Here is a 19,765-nt window from a genome sequence, read left to right on the forward strand (position 1 = left end):
ACGACCTTGCAGTGGATCCAATGGAGTTATTCCACTCGACCATAGTCGAATGTCTCCCTGTGACGAATGCAGACATAGAAAAGGAAACACGGAATGACCCGACACTATCACGGGTCTATGATTTAACGGTGAAGGGATGGCCAGCACATGGCGAACCACTGCTGCCAGCATTCTCGCCGAGAAGAGAACAGCTGTCAGTGTGCAGAGGAACCTTGATGTGTGGATCCAGAGTAGTAATTCCACCTAAGTTGACGGATAGAGTGCTCAATGAGCTTCATGAGGGTCATCTGGGTGGGGTAAAAATGAAGAACTTAGCCAGAGCGTTTGTGTGGTGGCCGGGAATCGATAGAGAAATCGAAGAGATGACCAAGAGCTGTGCAGGATGCCAGAAGGTCCAAAACGCCCCACCACAAGCTCCTCTGCATCCATGGGAGTGGCCCTCATCTCCATGGCAAAGGGTGCACATTGATTTTGCTGGTCCCTTCATGGACTCGATGTTTTTAATTGCGGTGGATGCACATTCAAAGTGGCCAGAGGTAATAAAAATGTCCTCAACCACCACGGAAAAAACTATCACAGTTTTACGAACCATATTTGCCAGGAATGGGCTGCCTGAACAGATTTGCTCTGACAATGGACCACAGTTTGTGTCTGAAGAGTTCCGGAGGTTCTTAAAGAACAATGGTGTTAAGCACTACACATCTGCCCCATATCATCCAGCCACTAATGGATTGGCCGAGAGGTTTGTCCAAACATTCAAGAAGGCTATCAAGGCAATGTGTAATGAAGATATACCCCTACAACACAAGGTGGACAACTTCTTGTTTGCCTACCGGAATGCGACACATGCGGTTACCAACCAAACCCCAGCCATAATGTTCTTCAATCGAAGACTACGATGCCGCTTGGATTTGGTTAAGCCAAACGTCTGAAGAGATGTGGAGAACAGGCAGTTTCAGAATATGAATGAAAGGCCGACCAGGAGTTTTAAGATAGGTCAACCAGTTTTGGCCCGGGACTACCGCACTGAGAAATGGCAGCCAGGAACGATTTGTACACGGCAAGGACCGCTCATGTATACCGTGGACGTTGGAGAGAGCATTGTAAGACGCCATGCTGACCAGATTCTAGAGTCACTGGAAAATGTCAACTCCACACCACGATCTGATACACCTGGCAATGAAATCGACGTACCAATTGCAGCTACCGCAGAATCGGTGATATTGGAAGCAGATGAACCAAACAACGACATTGATCTCGACTCAACATTGCCAGAAGAACCTGATACCCCAAAGAGGCGTTATCCAGACAGAATCAGGAAGCCTCCTCAAAGACTGAACTTATAATTGCTTAAACTTAACCAATGTATCTAGCAACCGTAATTGTGATTGTAATTAGTTATCATTTAGTTGTTAAATGAATGTTATGTACTGTTTATCTAAAAGGGGAGGAATTGTTGTGTATGCACCTTTAAGAGAATAACTGGTCTCAGACTGCAATACCGGCAGTGACCACCCCTGTATAAAAGGCGCTAGTGAGCCTCTGTGTTTTTAGTTTTCACTATTGACTTCCACCAGTAAAGACTTATTTTGTTCCACTCCTGCTGTCCGTGTCTCAATCATTCACGGATGTAATAGGAATAACAAAAGCAGAATGCTGCGGATGCTGGAAATCTGAAACAGAAAATGCCGGAAAACTCCCAGCAGGTCAGGCAGCCTCTGTGGAGAGATCATCGACCTGAAACGTTAACTCTGTTTCTCTCTCCACAGATGCTACCTGGCCTGCTGGGAGTTTCCAGCATTTTCTGTTTGTATTACTGTTGGAATAAATGGGCAAACACTTAACTCGTATAGCATTCCCCCGCCCACTGTTTCAGTGGAACCATTAACCCATTTCAGACAAATGAGTTAGCTCCCGAGTTACAGTCGCAAAGGGATGTTATCAGAATGTGTTGTGTCCAATGGTAACTGCTCGTCTACACTGAATACAATCTCCTTCATTTGTTGGTGAGGATGCTGCAAATGTTCAGTTGGCCAGATACACCAGGCCCTGATGAAGTTATGTTAGTACAAAATATCTGTTGCTTACTTTTTCTGTAAAGGTATTCTGCAACCAGGGCCGCCACATGAACATAACACATCACTGCCTGCAAAGGAGAAGGGACATGTTAAAGTGACAGAGACTCATTCGCAGCTTGTCCAATAACAGTTAAGTGTCAGCTGTGGTTCAGTGGGTATCACTCTCGCATCTGAGTCAGAAGGCTGTGGGTTCGAGCCCCAGTCCAGGGAACATGACCACAAAATCCAGGCTGCCACTTCAATGCAGTACTGTAGTTGGAGGTGCCGTCTTTTGGATGAGACATTAAATCGAGGCCCCTTCAGCTCCCTCAGGTGGATGTAAAAGATCCCATGGCACTATTCGCAGAAGAGTTCCCTGGTGTCCTGGTCAACATTTATCCCACAACAAACATCACTAATACAGATTATCTGGCCATTATCACATTGCTGTTTGTGGGAGCTTGCTGTGCGGAAATTGGCTGCTGTGTTTCTTACATTGCAACAGTGACTACACTTCAAATAGTACTTCATTGGCTGTGAAGCGTTTTAGGACGTCATGAGGTTATGTTAAAAAAAGTGCTCAGTTCATATGTTCTGACATTATCTGCAGAGATTAAAAATTTGCATTGTTGGCTGGTACCGACAGGACAGGAATTGAAGCTGGGAATAGATAGAGGCCGTTCAGGTCAGTATCTGATCTCCATTCAACGTGATCAAGAGAGTTATATAAATGGAGGTTTTGTTACAAAGAAATAAAAAACCTCTTGTATGAAGGATGTCATGGCGGGGTCAAGGACAGAATCTATATGGCAAGAGTTAAAAAATAATAGAGGTGCCATTACTCTACTAGCTGTATTCTATAGACCACCAAATAGTGGGAAAGATATGGAGGAGCAAATTTGCAGAGAAATTACAGAGAGGTGCAAGAACTATAGAGTAGTGATAATGGGGGACTTCAACTATCCTAACATAGACTAGGATAGTAGTAGTGTAAAGGGCAGAGAGGGGGAAGAATTTCTGAAATGTGTGTTCAGGAGAACTTTCTTGATCAGTATGTTTCCAGCCCGAGAAGGGAGGAGGCATTGCTGGATCTGGTTCTGGGGAATGAGGTGGGTCAAATAGAGTAAGTGTCAGTAGGTGAACATTTAGGGAACAGTGACCATAGTATCATAAGGTTTAGATTAGCTATGGAAAAGGACAGGGAGCAATCTAGAGTAAAAATGTTTAACTGGGGGAAAGCCAATTTCAGTGGGATGAGAACGGATCTGGCCCGGGTAAACTGGAATCAAAGATTTGCAGGCAAAACTGTAATGGAACAATGGGCTGCTTTTAATGAGGAAATAGTTCAGGTACAGTTGCTGTACATTCCCACTAGGGGGGCAACTAAAGTCAGGGCTCCCTGGATGACGAAACAGATAGAGATTATGATGAAGCAGAAAAAGAGTGCTTATGACAGATGTCAGGTTGCAAATATATCTGAGGATCAGGCTATATGTAGAAAGGTCAGAGGAGAAGTGAAAAAGAAAATAAGAGGGGCAAAGAGAGGGTATGAGAATAGAATGACAGCCAACATAAAAGGTAATCCAAAAGTCTTCTATAGGCATATAAATAGTAAAAGGGTAGTAAGAGGAGGGGTGGGGCCGATTAGGGACCAAAAAGGAGACCTACGCATGGAGGCAGAGGGCATGGCTGAGGTACTAAATGAGTACTTTGTATCTGTCTTCAAGGAAGAGGATGTTGCCATAGATATAGTGAAGGAGGTGGTAGTGGAGGCACTTGATAGGATAAAAATTGATAGAGGTATTAGAAAGGCTGGCTGTACTTAAAGTAGATAAATCACCAGGAGCAGATGGGATGCATCCTAGGATGCTGAGGGAATTGAGGGCGGAAATCACGGAGGTACTGGCCATAATATTCCAATCCTCCATAGATATGGGGGTGGTGCCAGAGGACTGGATAATTGCAAATGTTGCACCATTGTTCAAAAAGGGTGTAAAGATAAACCCAGCAACTATAGGCCAATCAGTTTAACCTCGGTAGTGGGGAAACTTTTAGAAACAGTAAGTCAGGGACAAAATTAACATTCATTTGGATAGGTGTGGATTAATTAAGGAAAGCCAGCACAGGTTTGTTAAAGGCAAATCGTGTTAAACCAACTTGATCCGAGTTTTTTGATGAGGTAACAGTGAGGGTTGATGAGGGTAATGCAGTTGACGTAGTGTACATGGATTTCAAAAAAGCGTTCGACAAAGTGCCACATAATAGGCTTTCAAGCAAATTTGAAGCCCATGGAATAAAAGGGACAGTGGCAGCATGGATACGAAATTGGCTAAGTGACAGGGAACAGAGAGTAATGGTGAACGGTTGTTTTTCGGACTAGAGGAAGGTATACAGTAGTGTTCCCCAGGGGTTTTCTTGATATATATTAGTGACTTGGATGTGGGTGTACAGGGCACAATTTCAAAATTTGCAGATGACACAAAACTTGAAGTTACAGTGAGGAGGAGAGAGATAGACTTCAGGAAGACATAGACAGGCTGGTGAAATGGGCGGACACGTGGCAGATGAAATTTAACGCAGAAAAGTGTGAAGTGATACATTTTGGTAGAAAGAATGAGGAGAGGACAATAAATGAAATGGTACAATCCTAAAGGGGGAGCATGAACAGAGAGACCTGGGGGTATGTGTGTACAAATTGTTGAGGGTACAGGGCAGGTTGAGAAAGCAGTTGAAAAGGCTTATGGGATCCTGGGCTTCATAAATAGAGGCATAGAGTACAAAAGTGTGGAAATTACGATGAACCTGTATAAAACACTGGTTCGGCCCCAACTGGAGTACTGTGTCCAATTCTGGGCACCACACTTTAGGAAGGATGTGAAGGCCTTAGAGAAGGTGCAGAAAAGATTTACGAGAATGATTCCAGGAATGAGGGACTTCAGTTACGTTGATAGATTGGAGAAGCTGGAGTTGTTCTCCTTGGAGCAGAGAAGATTGAGAGGAGATTTGATAGAGGTGTTCAAAATCATGAGGGGTCTGGACAGAGTAGATAGAGAGAAACTGTTCCCATTGGCAGAAGGGTCGAGAACCAGAGGACACAGATTTAAGGTGATTGGCAGAAGAACCAAAGGCGATGTAAGAAAAAACCTTTTTATGCAGCGAGTGATTAGGATCTGGAATACACTGCCTGAAAGGGTGGTGGAGGCAGACTCAATCTTATCTTTTAAAAGGGAGTTGGATAAGTATCTGAAGAAAAACAATTTGCAGGGTTACGGGGAAAGGGCAGGGGAGTGGGACTAGCTGCGAGTCGGCACGGATTGATGAGCCAAATGGCCTTCTTCGGTGCTGTAACCATTCTATGATTCTATGATGGGAATGATGCCAGTGCACCTGCTGACTGGATGTAGAAAAATGTCCCAGTTATCAGTTTAACAAGAACCAAATGGGGGCTGCAATAAGGATAGAAAACCGGACATTTATGATAAGCCTCAACACATGATCAGCTACTGCACACACCTGTGAGGACCGGGCCTAAAAGGGTTGAATTATAAGGACAAGTTGCATAGACTAGGCTTATAATCCCTCAAGTATAGAAAATTAACCGGTGATCTAATTGAGGTGTTTAAGATGATTAAAGGATTTGATAGAACAGAGAGAGAAACTATTTCCTCTGGTGTGAGAGTCCAAATAAGGTGGCATGACCTTAAAATTAGAGCTAGGTCGTTCAGGGGTGATATCAGGAAGCACTTCTTCACACAAAGGTACTGGAAATGTGGAACTCTCTCCCCCAGAAAGTAAGTCAATTGAAAATTTCAAAACTGAAATTGATAAATTTTTGTTAGGTAAGGTTATCAAGGGCTATGGCACGAAGGCAGGTAGATGGGGTTGAGGTACAGATCAGCCATGATCTAACTGCATGGTGGAACAGGCTCGAGGGGTTGAATGGCCTCCTCCTGTTCCTAGTGTAATTGACAGGCCCAGAAGTCGAGTATTGACCTGTCAAAGAGGAATATCGCTGAGGGGTGGGCAGAGGAGTCCTTCTCCTATTTAGGTATGAGAACTTGTTCCTCCTACTGGAGATGAACCACTGCTGGTTCTGAAAGCTCTAGGATAGAGATTCAGCTGACATGGGCAGTAGGTCCTTCAGCCTGCGACACTCTTGTTCCTCAGTGCCAATATCGTGGACATAGATTCAGAACAGAATCGGGGAACATAGGGTCTGATGAAAGGGAGGAACTGAAAGAAATCAGTATTTGTAGGGAAATGGTGTTAGGGAAATTGACAGGATTGAAGGCCGATAAATCCCCAGGGCCTGATATTCTACATCCTAGGGTACTTAAGGAAGTGGCCCTAGAAATAGTTGATGCTTTGCTGATCATCTTCCAGCATTCGATGGAATCTGGAACAGTACCCATGGATTGGAGGGTAGCTAATGTTACCCCACTATTCAAAAAAGGTGGTAGAGAGAAAACGGGGAATTACAGACCGGTAAGCCTGACATCGGTAGTGGGGAAAATGCTAGAGTCCATTATAAAAGATGTAATAGCAGAGCACTTGGAAAACAGTGACAGGATCGGACAAAGTCAACATGGATTTACAAAAGGTAAATCGTGCTTGACTAATCTACTGGAATTTTTTGAGGATGTAACTGGTAAAATAGATAAGGGAGAACCAGTGGATGTGGTGTATTTGGACTTTCAGAAGGCTTTTGATAAGGTTCCGCATAAGAGATTAACGTGTAAAGTTAAGGCACATGAGATTGGGGGCAAGGTATTGACTTGGATAGAGAACTTGTTGGCAGACAGAAAGCAAAGAGTTGGAATAAACGGGTCTTTTTCCGAGTGGCAAGCAGTGACTAGTGGGGTACCGCAGGGATCGGTCCTTGGGCCCCAGCTATTCACAATATATATTAATGATCTAGACAAGGGAACTAGATGTAATATCTCCAAATTTGCAGACGACACAAAGCTGGGTGGGCGTGTGTGCTGTGAGGAGGATGCCGAGAAACTCCAGGATGATTTGGACAGGTTGGGTGATTGGGCAGAAGCATGGCAGATGCAATATAACGTGGATAAATGCGAGGTTATCCACTTTAGTGGCAAAAACAGGAAGGCAGATTATTATCTGAATGGCAATAGATTGGGAGAAGGGGAAGGGCAACGAGACCTGGGTGTCCTTGTGCACCAGTCGCTGAAGGTAAGCATGCAGGTGCAGCAGGCGGTTAAGGCGGCAAATGGCATGTTGGCCTTCGTAGCGAGAGGGTTTGAGCACAGGAACAAGGATGTCTTGCTGCAGTTGTACAGGGCCTTGGTGAGACCACATCTTGAGTATTGTGTGCAGTTTTGGTTGCCTTATCTGAGGAAGGATGTTCTTGCCATGGAAGGAGTTCAGCGAAGATTCACCAGACTGATACCTGGGATGGCAGGAATGACGTATGAGGAGGGATTGGGTCAACTGGGCTTGTACTCGCTGGAGTTTAGAAGAATGAGAGGGGATCTCATTGAAACTTATAACATTCTGACAGGACTGGACAGACTAGATGCAGGAAGGATGTTCCCGATGGTCAGCGTCCTGAACCAGGGGTGACAGTCTAAGGATAAGGGGTAGGCCATTTAGGACAGAAATGAGGAGGAATTTCTTCACCCAGAGAGTGGTGAACCTGTGGAATTCTCTATCACAGAAGGCAGTAGAGGCCAATACATTAAATATATTCAAGAAGGAGTTGGATATATTTCTTAAGGCTAAAGGGATCAAGGGGTATGGGGAGAAAGCAGGGACCGGGTACTGAATTTGGATGATCAGCCATGATCGCATTGAATGGCGGAGCAGGCTCGAGGGGCCGAATGGCCTACTCCTGCTCCTATCTTCGATGTAGAATGCGACCATTTGGCCCATCACACCTGCTCTGGCTCTCTGAGGTGCGAGTCGTGGGAATGATCGGCCTGCCCAGGTCAAGGTGTCAGCTTGTGCCCCAGTACCCCACTTGGTGAACCGCCGACTACTTCTTCATTGGCTGTAAAGTGCTTTGGGACGTCCTGAGGTTGTGAAAGGTGCTATAGAAATGCAAGTCTTTCTTTCTTTGTTCATTCTCAGGATGTGGGCATCACTGGCACAGCCGACATTAATTGTCCATCCCTAGTTGCCCTGGTTTGATGCAACTAAGTGGCTTGGCTCGGCCACTTCAGAGGGCAGTTCAGAGTCACCCAGTTGGTGTGGGACTGGAGTCACATGCAGGCCAGACCGGGTAAGGATGGCAGGTTTCTTTCTCTAAAGGACATAAGTGAACCAGTTGGATTTTTATGACAATCCAACAACTTCATAGTCACTTTTACTGATCCCAGCTTCTTTTTTCCGGATGTTTTGAAACTGAATTCAATTTCCTAAAGTGCCAATGTGGGGTTTGGACTGACTGCACACTCTGTTTGAAGGTGGGGGTTACTCACCTCAGACAGATCTCCGTTTTTCAGGTGGATTTTTGCCATGCTGCCCAGCCAAGTCTTCCTCAGTTCGGGCGTGCTGGCATATGACTTGGCTAAACTGTACTGAAGGTCGACCAGCATCTCGGGGTCCTTTTCGTGCTCCTTCATCTGAGCAGTGGCCATAAGTACCGTGCGAATTCTCTTGGTCAGATCTTTGACTTCACCTGGGAAAGCTGTTGTCTGCACAAGAAAGAAAAGCAAAGGGCTGTGAAGTATATTTTTATAAAACATATATAACCACCATTTCATCTTTATATGGAATCAGGCTTATCCACACACGTGATAAACAACAATTTGCATTTATATAGTGCCCTTGACATAGTGAAATGTCCCAAGGTGTTCCACAGGAGCGTAATCAGACAAAGTTTGACAATGAGCCACATAAGGTGATTTTAGGACATGTGACTAAAAGTTTGGTCAAAGATGTAGTTTTTAAGCAGAGTCTTAAAGGAGGAGAGAGGCAGAGAGGTTTAGGGAAGGAATTCCCGAGCTTAGGGCCTGGAGGACTGAAGGCACGGCTGCCAATGGTGGGGCAAAGGAAATGGGGATGCACAAGAGGCCAGAGTTGGAGGAGGCTTGTAGGGCTGGAGGAGGTTAGAGAGATAGAGAGTGGCAAGGCCATGGAGATATTTTAACATGAGGATGAGAATTTTAAATTTGAGGTGCTGCTGGACCGAGAGCCAATGTAGGTCAACGAGCACAGGGGTGATGGGTGAACGGGACTTGGTGCCAGTTAGGGCACGGGCAGCCAAGTTTTGGATGAGCTGAAGTTTATGGAGGGTGGAAGATGGGATGCCGGCCAGGAGAGCGTTGGAACAGTCAAGTCTAGAGGGAACAAAGGCATGGATGAGGGTTTCAGCAGCAGATTCGCTGAGGCAGGGACAGAGACGGGCGATGTTACAGGATACTGGTGTACCATCTACCATGGCATTGCTCAGATCAAGTCGGAGAACATGTTGATTTGCAGGGACAGCAGCTGTGCCTACAGGGAAAGGCTTGCTGGGTCGAACAGACTTCTCCTTTCCCTAAGCACTTAGGTTTTACTTATAATAAATAGCACCAGGATGTGCTTACTGCCCTAGGGAACAGATTTGATTCAAGCGCCAGTGAATTTAAAAAAATACATTCTCAGGATGTGGGCATCGCTGGTGAGGCCAGCATTTATTGCCCATCCCTAGTTGCCCTTGAGAAGGTGGTGGTGAGTCGCCTTCTTGAACCACTGCAGTCCGTGTGGTGAAGGCACTCCCACAGTGCTGTTAGGGAGGGAGTTCCAGGATTATAAATTATCCTACTATAAATATACAGAAGAATATCTCCTTTCACTAAAGTATAAATACGTTAAAAAATGTGAGAAACATACATTCATCAAAAGCATTGCAAATATATAAAAATGCCAGTCATGTCCTCTTGCATTTTTTTTTACTTTGTTAACTGCCCTCTCCCCAAAGGGGAGGAGCCTGCAATGTACAAGCAGCTCCATGTGGCCTTTAAGGTGGTAATCTTAGAGACAGGCCAGGTTAAAGACAGGTGTGTCCCAGCTGCTGAGCATCACTGCCGATATCTGCTTCATGCATGGACGAGGGACAGTATGGAGTGAGTTTATGAATTCATGGGAGAATTGGATAGGTCATTGAGGGAGTGGCCAACTGAGTGAGATTCAGCCGATCGGACTGTTGAATTGTAATTCTCTTGCACTCTAGTTTCTTTTGTATCTGTGAGCAACAGCACGGGAGGTCAGCTCGGGGACTTTACTCACACTGATAGCAGAGGTACAGGAGCTGAGGACGCACTCACCTCTACATCACACAGCACACTGTGCTACATTTAAAGTCAGGAACCCCATACATACCTTCAAAGCCTTGTCACTATTGGCAAAGTTATTGATAATAGAGAGCGAGTCTTGGAAACGGGAGCCTCCAGTTAGAATCACATCAGCTATCAGCCGGCTCACTGCGATTATAATCTGAAATGGAAATAAAACTGCACATCATTCATATATTCTCCTCACTGCGGAGATACTTAAAAATAACCAGCCTGGCAGAGGTCTACGAAACCTCCAACAATTTGAAAGGCTTCAATGGAAAGATTCTTTTTAATCTCTCGCCAGCTGAAAATCTGGAAACCCATTGGGCGACACAAGGTAAATCATTGTGAGGTGGGCTAAGGTTAGATCAGACGGCACGGTTTTATTCTGTTAGCAGTGCCAGTGCTAGATTAGTGGGACTACAGCTTGTTTCCTGGCTGCCTTCAATCTCTCAGTCGATTGGTTGAAGGCATATTTACATTTGGTGTGTCAATCATTCAGCTTGCAGGAGACTGGCAGCCCGGGTACCCGGCTCTCCCCGGTCCCCACCCCCCGGGCTCTCCGCGGCTCTCCCAGTCCCCAGGGTCTCCAGCTCTCCCCGGTTCCCCCGCCGCCGGGGCTCTCCCCGGTCCCCCCCGACCCCCCGGGCTCTCTGCAGCTCTCCCCATCCCCAGGGATTGAGTAAACTAGGCCTGTATTCTCTTGAATACAGAAGAATGAGAGGGGATCTCATTGAAGCATACAAAATTATTACAAGGCTTGATGGGGTGGATGCTGGGAGACTGTCCCTTTACTGGGGAGTCGAGAACCAGGGGCCACAGCCTCAGGATAAAGGGTAGACCATTCAGGACTGAGATGAGAAGATATTTCTTCACACAGAGGGTGGTGAATCTTTGGAATTCTCTACCCCAGAGGGCTGTGGAGGCTCAGTCATTGGGTATATTCAAAACAGAAGTCGATAGATTTCTGACTAGTAAGGGCATCAAGGGATATAACGATAGGGCCGATGAATGGAGTTGAGGCAGAAGATCAGCCATGATCTCATTGAATGGCGGAGAAGGCTCGAAGGGCCGAGTGACCTACTGCTGCTACTATTTCTTGTTATGTCCCCAGTCTCCAGGCTCTCCCCAGTTCCCAGGATCCCCGGCTCTCTCCAGTCTCCAGGGACCCCGGCTCTTCCCAGTCCGCAGCCCTCCCCAGCCCCCAAGTCCCCAGCAGCCTGCCCATTCCCTGGCTCTCCTGTTTTTCCATGGGGATGAGGGAGTCGGCTTTTGATGCACTATCAACAACACCAAAGACTACGAGTTGAACTTATACGAAGTAGGCTTTTATTGACTAAGAACTGGAGCATGCCTCTGCTAGTGGATCCATCCTAAGAGCTCCCGGGGGAAGGGTGGTGAGTCACCTTTATACCCGGGCTTAGGGGTGGAGCCAGGGGCGGAGACATGCCCGGACCTGTACAGAGTTAACAGTGGTTTACCACATTCACGCCTCGTTTAAAAAAGAGTCCGGCGGGGTGAAGTGTTTCAAAAGTTCGTATACGAAAGTCTCTCCGGGGGTCTTGTCTGCCGTAATGATCTTCGTGGTGCCGGTTGCGGCGGTTCTTTGCCCGCGGCCGCTTCTCGCGTGGGACGGAGCACTGGCGTGTCGTCCTCTCGGGGTAGGGATGGCACCGGCATGTCGTCAGTTCGTGGTAGACACCCCGGTGGTGCGTCGTGGGTAGTGGTGGTGGGTGGAGGTAGTGGATGGTGATCGATGGTGTTTCGGGTGGTACCTGAGGGTGCGAGGTCTCGAATTGAGACTGTGTCCTCCCGCCCGTCAGGATACGCCACGTAGGCGTACTGTGGGTTGGCGTGGAGGAGGTGAACCTTTTCGACCAGGGGGTCCGTCTTATGGCTCCTCACGTGTTTCCTGAGCAGGACGGGTCCCGGAGACGTCAGCCATGGCAGCAGTGATGCCCCCGAGGTGGATTTCCTGGGGAAGACGAACATCTTCTCGTGAGGGGTGGCGTTTGTGGCAGTACAGAGCAGTGATCGTATGGAGTGGAGCGCATCGGGGAGGACATCTTGCCAGCGGGAGATTGGGAGGCCCTTGGATTTTAGGGCGAGCATGGCGGTCTTCCACACCGTTGCGTTCTCCCTCTCTACCTGTCCGTTACCCCGGGGGTTGTAGCTGGTAGTCCTGCTCGTGGCTATGCCCTTCTCGAGCAGGTACTGGCACAGCTCGTCGCTCATGAACGACGAGCCCCTGTCGCTGTGGATGTAATTGGGGAAGCCAAATATGGCGAACAGGTCATTGAGGCACCTGATGACTGTGGCGTTGGTCATGTCCGGGCAGGGGATGGCGAAGGGGAAACGGGAGTACTCGTCAATAATATTGAGGAAGTACGTGTTGCGGTCAGAGGAGGGAAGGGGCCCCTTGAAATCGACGCTGAGACGTTCGAAGGGGCGGGTGGCTTTAATCAGGTGTGCCCTGTCTGGCCTATAAAAATGCGGTTTGCATTCGGCGCAGACCTGGCAGTTCCTGGTCATGGTCCTGACCTCCTCGATGGAGTAAGGCAGGTTGCGAGCTTTAATAAAATGGAAGAACCTGGTGACCCCCGGGTGGCAGAGATCATTGTGGAGGGTCCGTAGCCTATCGACTTGTGCGTTGGCACATGTCCCACGGGATAGGGCGTCTGGGGGCTCATTAAGTTTCCCGGGCCGGTATAAGATATCGTAGTTGTAGGTGGATAACTCGATCCTCCACCGCAATATCTTATCATTTTTCATTTTCCCCCTTTGTCTGTTGTTAAACATAAATGCTACTGACCGTTGGTCAGTGAGCAGGGTGAAACGTTTACCGGCCAGGTAATGCCTCCAGTGCAGTACAGCCTCCACTATCGCCTGGGCCTCCTTCTCGACTGAGGAGTGTCGAATTTCGGGGCCCTGGAGGGTCCATGAAAAGAAGGCCACGGGTCTCCCCGCCTGGTTAAGGGTTGCGGCTAGGGCGAAGTCGGATGCATCGCTCTACACTTGGAAAGGGATGGACTCATCCACTGCATGCATTGTGGCCTTCGCAATGTCCTCTTTTATGAGGGTGAAGGCCGCACGGGCCTCTGCCGTCAGGGGGAAGGAGGTTGACTTGATGAGGGGCCGGGCTTTGTCCGCATAGTTGGGCACCCACTGGGCGTAGTAAGAGAAGAACCCTAGGCATCTCTTCAGGGCTTTTAGGCAGTGGGGGAGGGGTAGTTCCAGGAGGGGGCACATTCGGTCGGGGTCGGGGCCGATGACTCCGTTTTCCACCACGCAGCCAAGAATAGCGAGGCGCGTGGTGCGGAACATACATTTTTCTCTGTTGTATGTCAGATTCAGCCGTTGGGCCGTACAGAGGAATTTTTCGAGGTTGGCGTCGTGGTCATGCCGTCATGGCCGCAGATGGTGACGTTGTCTAGATAGGGGAAGGTGGCCTGCAGCGCGTTCTGGTCAACCATCCGGTCCATCTCCCTTTGGAAGACCGAGACCCCGTTGGTGACGCCGAAGGGGACTCAGAGGAAGTGGTAGAGGCGACCGTCAGCCTCGAAGGCCGTGTACTGGCGGTCCTCAGGCCTGATGGGGAGCTGGTGGTATGCCGACTTCAGATCAATCGTCGAGAATACCCGGTATTGTGCTATCTGGTTGACCATGTCAGATATGCGGGGAAGTGGGTATGCGTCTAATTGCGTGTATCGATTGATCGTCTGGCTGTAATCAATAACCAGGTGCTGTTTTTCGCCGGTCTTCACTACCACCACTTGGGCTCGCCATGGGCTGGTGCTGCCCTCGATAATCCCTTCCCTCAGGAGTCTTTCTACTTCTGATTTAATAAAGCTCCTATCCCCGGCACTGTACCGCCTGCTTTTAGTAACAATTGGCTTGCAGTCTTTGGCGAGGTTAGCGAACAACGGGGGGGGGCGGGGGGTTTGACCTTCAGGGTGGACAAGCTGCATACTTTGCGCGGCGCCGTGTTTAAATTCTGCCGGCTGCAGACTGTAAGTGGGGGCAGGGGCCCGCCATATGCCATCGTGACGCTCTCCAGATGGCACTGGAAGTCTAATCCTAGCAGTACGGGAGCGCAGAGCTGTGGCAGGACGAGGAATTTAAAATCTCTGTACTCCACGCCGTTCACTGTCAGAGTCGCTACACAGTAGCCGCCGACGTCCGTCGTATGGGACTTTGAGGCCATAAAGACCTGGTGGCGTGTGGGCATAACCGATAGGGAGTAGCGTCGCACCGTGTCGGGGTGGATGAAGCTCTCCGTGCTTCCGCAGTCAAAAAGGCAATTTGTGGCATGGCCATTTACCTTTACGTTCATCATGGACCTGGCTAGTTGATGGGGCCTAGATTGGTCCAGGGTGATGGAGGCCATCGTCGAGGTCGGTGGGTCGCTGTAGTATTCACCCGCGCCGGGGGCCTGGTCTCGAAATGGTGTCCAAGATGGCGGCTCCCCCGCGGCTGGTGGTGCCCAAAATGGCGGCCTGCACGGCTCACACGTGGTTGGTGGGGTCCAAAATGGCGGCCTGCACGGTTCACATGCGGCGCTGCTGGAATTGGGGGTCGATTTCGCCCTGCACACTCTCGCGTAGTGGCCTTTCTTGCCGCATTTGGAGCAGGTCGCGTCCTTTGCTGGGCATTGCTGTCTGGGTGCTTGGCCTGGCCGCAGAAGTAGCATTTCTGGCCTCTGGTCATTGCAGCTGTAGTTGGGCTGCTGGCGGCTTGTGGCCTTACCGGGTCCCAAGATGGCTGCTCCCGTGACATCCACGTGGCCATCCGGTCAGGGGGGGTAGGCGTCCATGTTCTGGAGGGCCACGTCTAACGAGTTAGCGAGGGCCACCGTCTTCTGCAGGTCGAGCCCCCTCTGTTCCAGCAGCCTCTGCCATGTATAGTTGGACCTGATGCCGGCTACGTAGGCGTCTCGGATCAGGTCTTCCGTGCATTCCTTGGCCGTCACCACTTTGCAATTACAGGCCCGGCCGAGGACTCTCAGTGCCAGTAAATATTCGGCGCCCGATTCCCCGGGGCGCTGTTTTCGGGTAGCCAGGTGTCTGGCGTAGACCTCGTTAACAGGCCTCACGTATTGTTCCTTTAGCGTCGCGATGGCGGCCGCGTAAGTTGTGGCGTCTCGGATGATCGAGTAGACTCGGTGGCTCACCCGTGAGTTCAAGACAAGCCGTTTCGCGTCATCTGTAGCGACGGTAGTGCTGGAGGCCTCCAGGAAGGCTTCGAAACAGCTCAGCCAGTGTTCAAAGTTATTGGCTGCATCTGCTGCTTGAGGATCCAGGTCTAAACGTTCCGGCTTCAAGATTTGATCCATGTCGAAAATTTAGTCAATAAAATTGATGCACGATCAACAACACCAAAGACTACGAGTTGAACTTATACGAAGTAGGCTTTTATTGACTAAGAACTGGAGCATGCCTCTGCTAGTGGATCCATCCTAAGAGCTCCCGGGGGAAGGGTGGTGAGTCACCTTTACACCCGGGCTTAGGGGTGGAGCCAGGGGCGGAGACATGCCCGGACCTGTACAGAGTTAACAGTGGTTTACCACAGCTTTAGCGATGTAAATGTGAGACTTCAGCATGTGGGCATCAGTCTCCAAGCGTCAGAGGCATCAACTGTAACAGCGCTCATTGTGTACAGGGACTGCACAGAGGGGGAAAATTCGGTTGCTTTGCGCCTCCAGTTAGTGCCCTAAGAGGGTTCTAATGGGGCGCAAAGCAACTAGCGCCCGGGCGTGGCGATGTTTGCACCGCTCACAAAATTGACTGGACATTTTGCAGCAATGCTAAACACTACCGCCACGATCTCCTGCGCCCGCAGATCACGACATCAGTCGAGCGTACAACGCCCCGGACCGGATATTGAGTGGCACCCTCTGCCTTACCGCCTGCGGCTAGCAACCACTGGTTGAGGGGAGCGTTTTGCAGTCAGAAAGGGACTGGGGGAGCGCTATTTAAAAGCAACCGCTTCCTGCCTTTTTTTGTCGGCGACATTTTTGCACCCCGCATTCTGAGAGAGAGAGAGAGAGAGAGAGACCGCAGAGCCTGGACCTGGGAGAGAGCAGCATCGGCAGAGCTTAAAAGCGGCGGCAGCAACGAGGCCCGACCAATTCAGCAGCAGGGGAGAGAGGTAAAAAGTAATCAAAGAGTGACGTCAGCAGGAAGCAGGTAAATGATTGGTTGGTGAGTATTTCTCTCTTTTTTAAACTTTAACTCTGGTTTATAGTTTCTAAGTTCTCTCTGGTGTAGCGGGGGCTGTTGGTAAAACTATTTAACTGTAGTGTAATTAGTGGGATTGATTGACTTAATTTAAACTCAATTAATTAAAGGGTAAATCATGGCAGGACAGCCCGGCCCCGTGATCTGCTCCTCCTGCGATATGTGGGAACTCAGGGACACTTCCTGTGCCCCTGACAACTATATGTGCAGGAAGTGCACCCAGCTGCAGCTACTGACAGACCGCATTGCGGCGCTGGAGCTGCGATTGGAAGCATACTGGAGCATTCACGATGCTCAGGACATCGTGAATAGCACGTTTAGGGAGTTGGACACACCACAGGTAGAGGTTGGACAGGAAGAAAGGGAACGGGTGTCCAACAGGCAGAGTACTAGGCGCAGGCAGGTAGTGCAGGGGTCCCCTGTGGCCATCCCCCTCTCCAACAGATACACCACTTTGAGTACTGTTGGGGGGGATGGCTTACCAGAGGAAGGCAGCAGCCAACTTCCTGGCACCAGCGGTGGCTCTGCTGCACAGAATGGGAGGAAAAAGAGTGGTAGAGCTATAGTAATAGGGGATTCAACTGTAAGGGGAATAGATAGGCGTTTCTGCGGCCGCAAACGAGACTCCAGGATGGTGTGTTGCCTCCCTGGTGCAAGGGTCAAGGATGTCTCCGAGCGGCTGCAGAACATCTTGGAAGGGGAGGGTGAACAGCCAGTTGCCGTGGTGCATGTAGGCACCAACGATGTAGGTAAAAAGCGGGATGAGGTCCTAAAAGCGGAATATAGGGAGTTAGGAGGTCAATTAAAAAACAGGACCTCAAAGGTAGTAATCTCAGGATTGCTACCAGTGCCACGTGCTAGTCAGAGTAGAAATAGAAGGATACTTCAGATGAATACGTGGCTAGAGGAATGGTGTCAGGGGGAGGGATTCAAGTTCCTGGGACATTGGAACCAGTTCTGGGGGAGGTGGGACCAGTTCAAACTGGACGGTCTGCACCTGGGCAGGGCTGGAACCGATGTCCTAGGGGGTTTGTTTGCTAGTGCTGTGGGGGAGGGTTTAAACTAAAATGGAAAGGGGTTGGGAACCTGAGCAGGGAGACAGAGGAAAGGGAAACAAGGATAAAAGCAAAAGATAGGAAGGAGAAAAACAAAAGTGGCAGTCAGAGAAATCAACGGTTTAAATCAAACATGGCCACGGTAAATAATAATTCTAATAGGTCTCAGAGCGTTAAAAAAACAAGCCTGAAGGCTTTGTGTCTTAATGCGAGGAGCATTTGTAATAAGGTGGATGAATTGGCTGCGCAAATAGAGGTAAACTTATATGATTTGGTTGGGATTACGGAAACGTGGCTCAAGGATGGCCAAGACTGGGAACTCAACATCCAGGGGTATTCGATATTCAGGAAAGATAGGCAAAAAGGAAAGGGAGGTGGGGTAGCATTACTGGTTAAAGAAGGGATTAACACAATTGTAATGAAGGATATTAGCTCTGATGATGTGGAATCTGTATGGGTAGAATTGAAAAATACTAAGGGGAAAAAAACATTAGTGGGAGTGGTATATAGACCTCCAAACAGTAAGGCAGAGGTTGGGGCTGGCATTAAAAGGGAAATTAAAGAAGCGTGCAATAAGGGCACAGCAGTCATCATGGGTGACTTTAATCTACATATAGATTGGGCTAACCAAATTGGTAACAATACTGCGGAGGAGGAATTCCTGGAGTGTTTACGAGATGGTTTCCTGGACCAATATGTCGAGGAACCAACCAGAGATCAGGCCATCTTAGACTGGGTATTATGTAATGAGAAAGGATTAATTAGCAATCTTGTTGTACGAGGCCCCTTGGGTCGGAGCGATCATAATATGATCGAATTCTTCATTAAGATGGAGAATGAAGTAGTTGACTCAGAAACAAGGGTCCTCAATTTAAATAAAGGAAACTACGATGGTCTGAGGAGCGAGTTGGGTAGGATTGATTGGGGACTGGCACTCAAAGGAGTGACGGTGGATAGGCAATGGCAAACATTCAAAGACCGAATGGATGAACTACAGAAGTTGTTCATCCCAGTTTGGCACAAAAATAAAACAAAAAAGGTGACTCAACTGTGGGTAACAAGGGAAATTAGGGATAGCATAAGATCCAAGGAGAGGACATACAAATTGGCCAGAAAAAGCAATAATCCTGAGGATTGGGAATAGTTCAGGATTCAACAAAGGAGGAAAAAGAGATTAATTAAGGGGAAAATAGAATATGAGAGTAAGCATGCAGGAAACATAAAAACTGACTGTAAAAGCTTTTATAGATATGTGAAGAGAAAAAGATTGGTGAAGTCAAGCGTAGGTCCCTTGCAGTCAGAATCGGGGGAATTTATAATGGGGAACAAAGAAATGGCAGACCAACTAAATACATATTTTGGTTCTGTCTTCACAAAGGAGGACACAAATAACCTCCCAGAAATACCAGGGAACATAGGGTCTGATGAAAGGGTGGAACTGAAAGAAATCAGTATTTGTAGGGAAATGGTGTTAGGAAAATTGATGGGACTGAAAGCCGATAAATCCCCAGGGCCTGATAATCTACATCCCAGGGTACTTAAGGAAGTGGCCCTATAAATAGTAGATGCATTGCTGGTCATCTTCCAGAACTCGATAGACTCTGGAACAGTACCCATGGATTGGAGGGTAGCTAATGTTACCCCACTATTCAAAAAAGGTGGCAGAGAAAAAGCGGGGAATTATAGACCGGTAAGCCTGACATCGGTAGTGGGGAAAATGCTAGAGTCCATTATAAAAGATGTAATAGCAGAGCACTTGGAAAGCAGTGACAGGATCGGACAAAGTCAACATGGATTTACAAAAGGTAAATCATGCTTGACTAATCTACTGGAATTTTTTGAGGATGTAACTGGTAAAATAGATAAGGGAGAACCAGTGGATGTGGTGTATTTGGACTTTCAGAAGGCTTTCGATAAGGTCCCGCATAAGAGATTAGCATGCAAAATTAAGGCACATGAGATTGGGAGCAAGGTATTGACTTGGATAGAGAACTGGTTGGCGGACAGAAAGCAAAGAGTTGGAATAAACGGGTCGTTTTCCGAGTGGCAGGCAGTGACTAGTGGGGTACCGCAAGGATCGGTCCTAGGACCCCAGCTGTTCACAATATATATTAATGATCTGGACGAGGGAATTGGAT

The 19,765-nt window shown here is 48.4% G+C and overlaps 1 protein-coding gene across 1 annotated transcript in view; it reads right to left on the reverse strand.

Annotated features, from left to right (window-relative positions):
• The window catches only part of LOC147124903 (dedicator of cytokinesis protein 11-like), a 458,563-nt gene that overhangs the window by 113,253 nt on the left and 325,545 nt on the right, over positions 1–19,765 (reverse strand). The window contains exons 42-44 of the mRNA XM_085994653.1: positions 10,383–10,496; positions 8,498–8,713; positions 2,089–2,146 (exon numbers count right to left, since the gene is read on the reverse strand). Coding sequence (XP_085850779.1) covers positions 2,089–2,146; positions 8,498–8,713; positions 10,383–10,496 — 388 coding nt within the window. The remainder of the gene's footprint in view (positions 1–2,088; positions 2,147–8,497; positions 8,714–10,382; positions 10,497–19,765) is intronic.

This window comes from Somniosus microcephalus, chromosome 1 (genome assembly GCF_052327205.1).
Source record: "Somniosus microcephalus isolate GS21.2 chromosome 1, FLI_Smic_1.0, whole genome shotgun sequence".
NCBI lineage: Eukaryota > Metazoa > Chordata > Chondrichthyes > Squaliformes > Somniosidae > Somniosus > Somniosus microcephalus.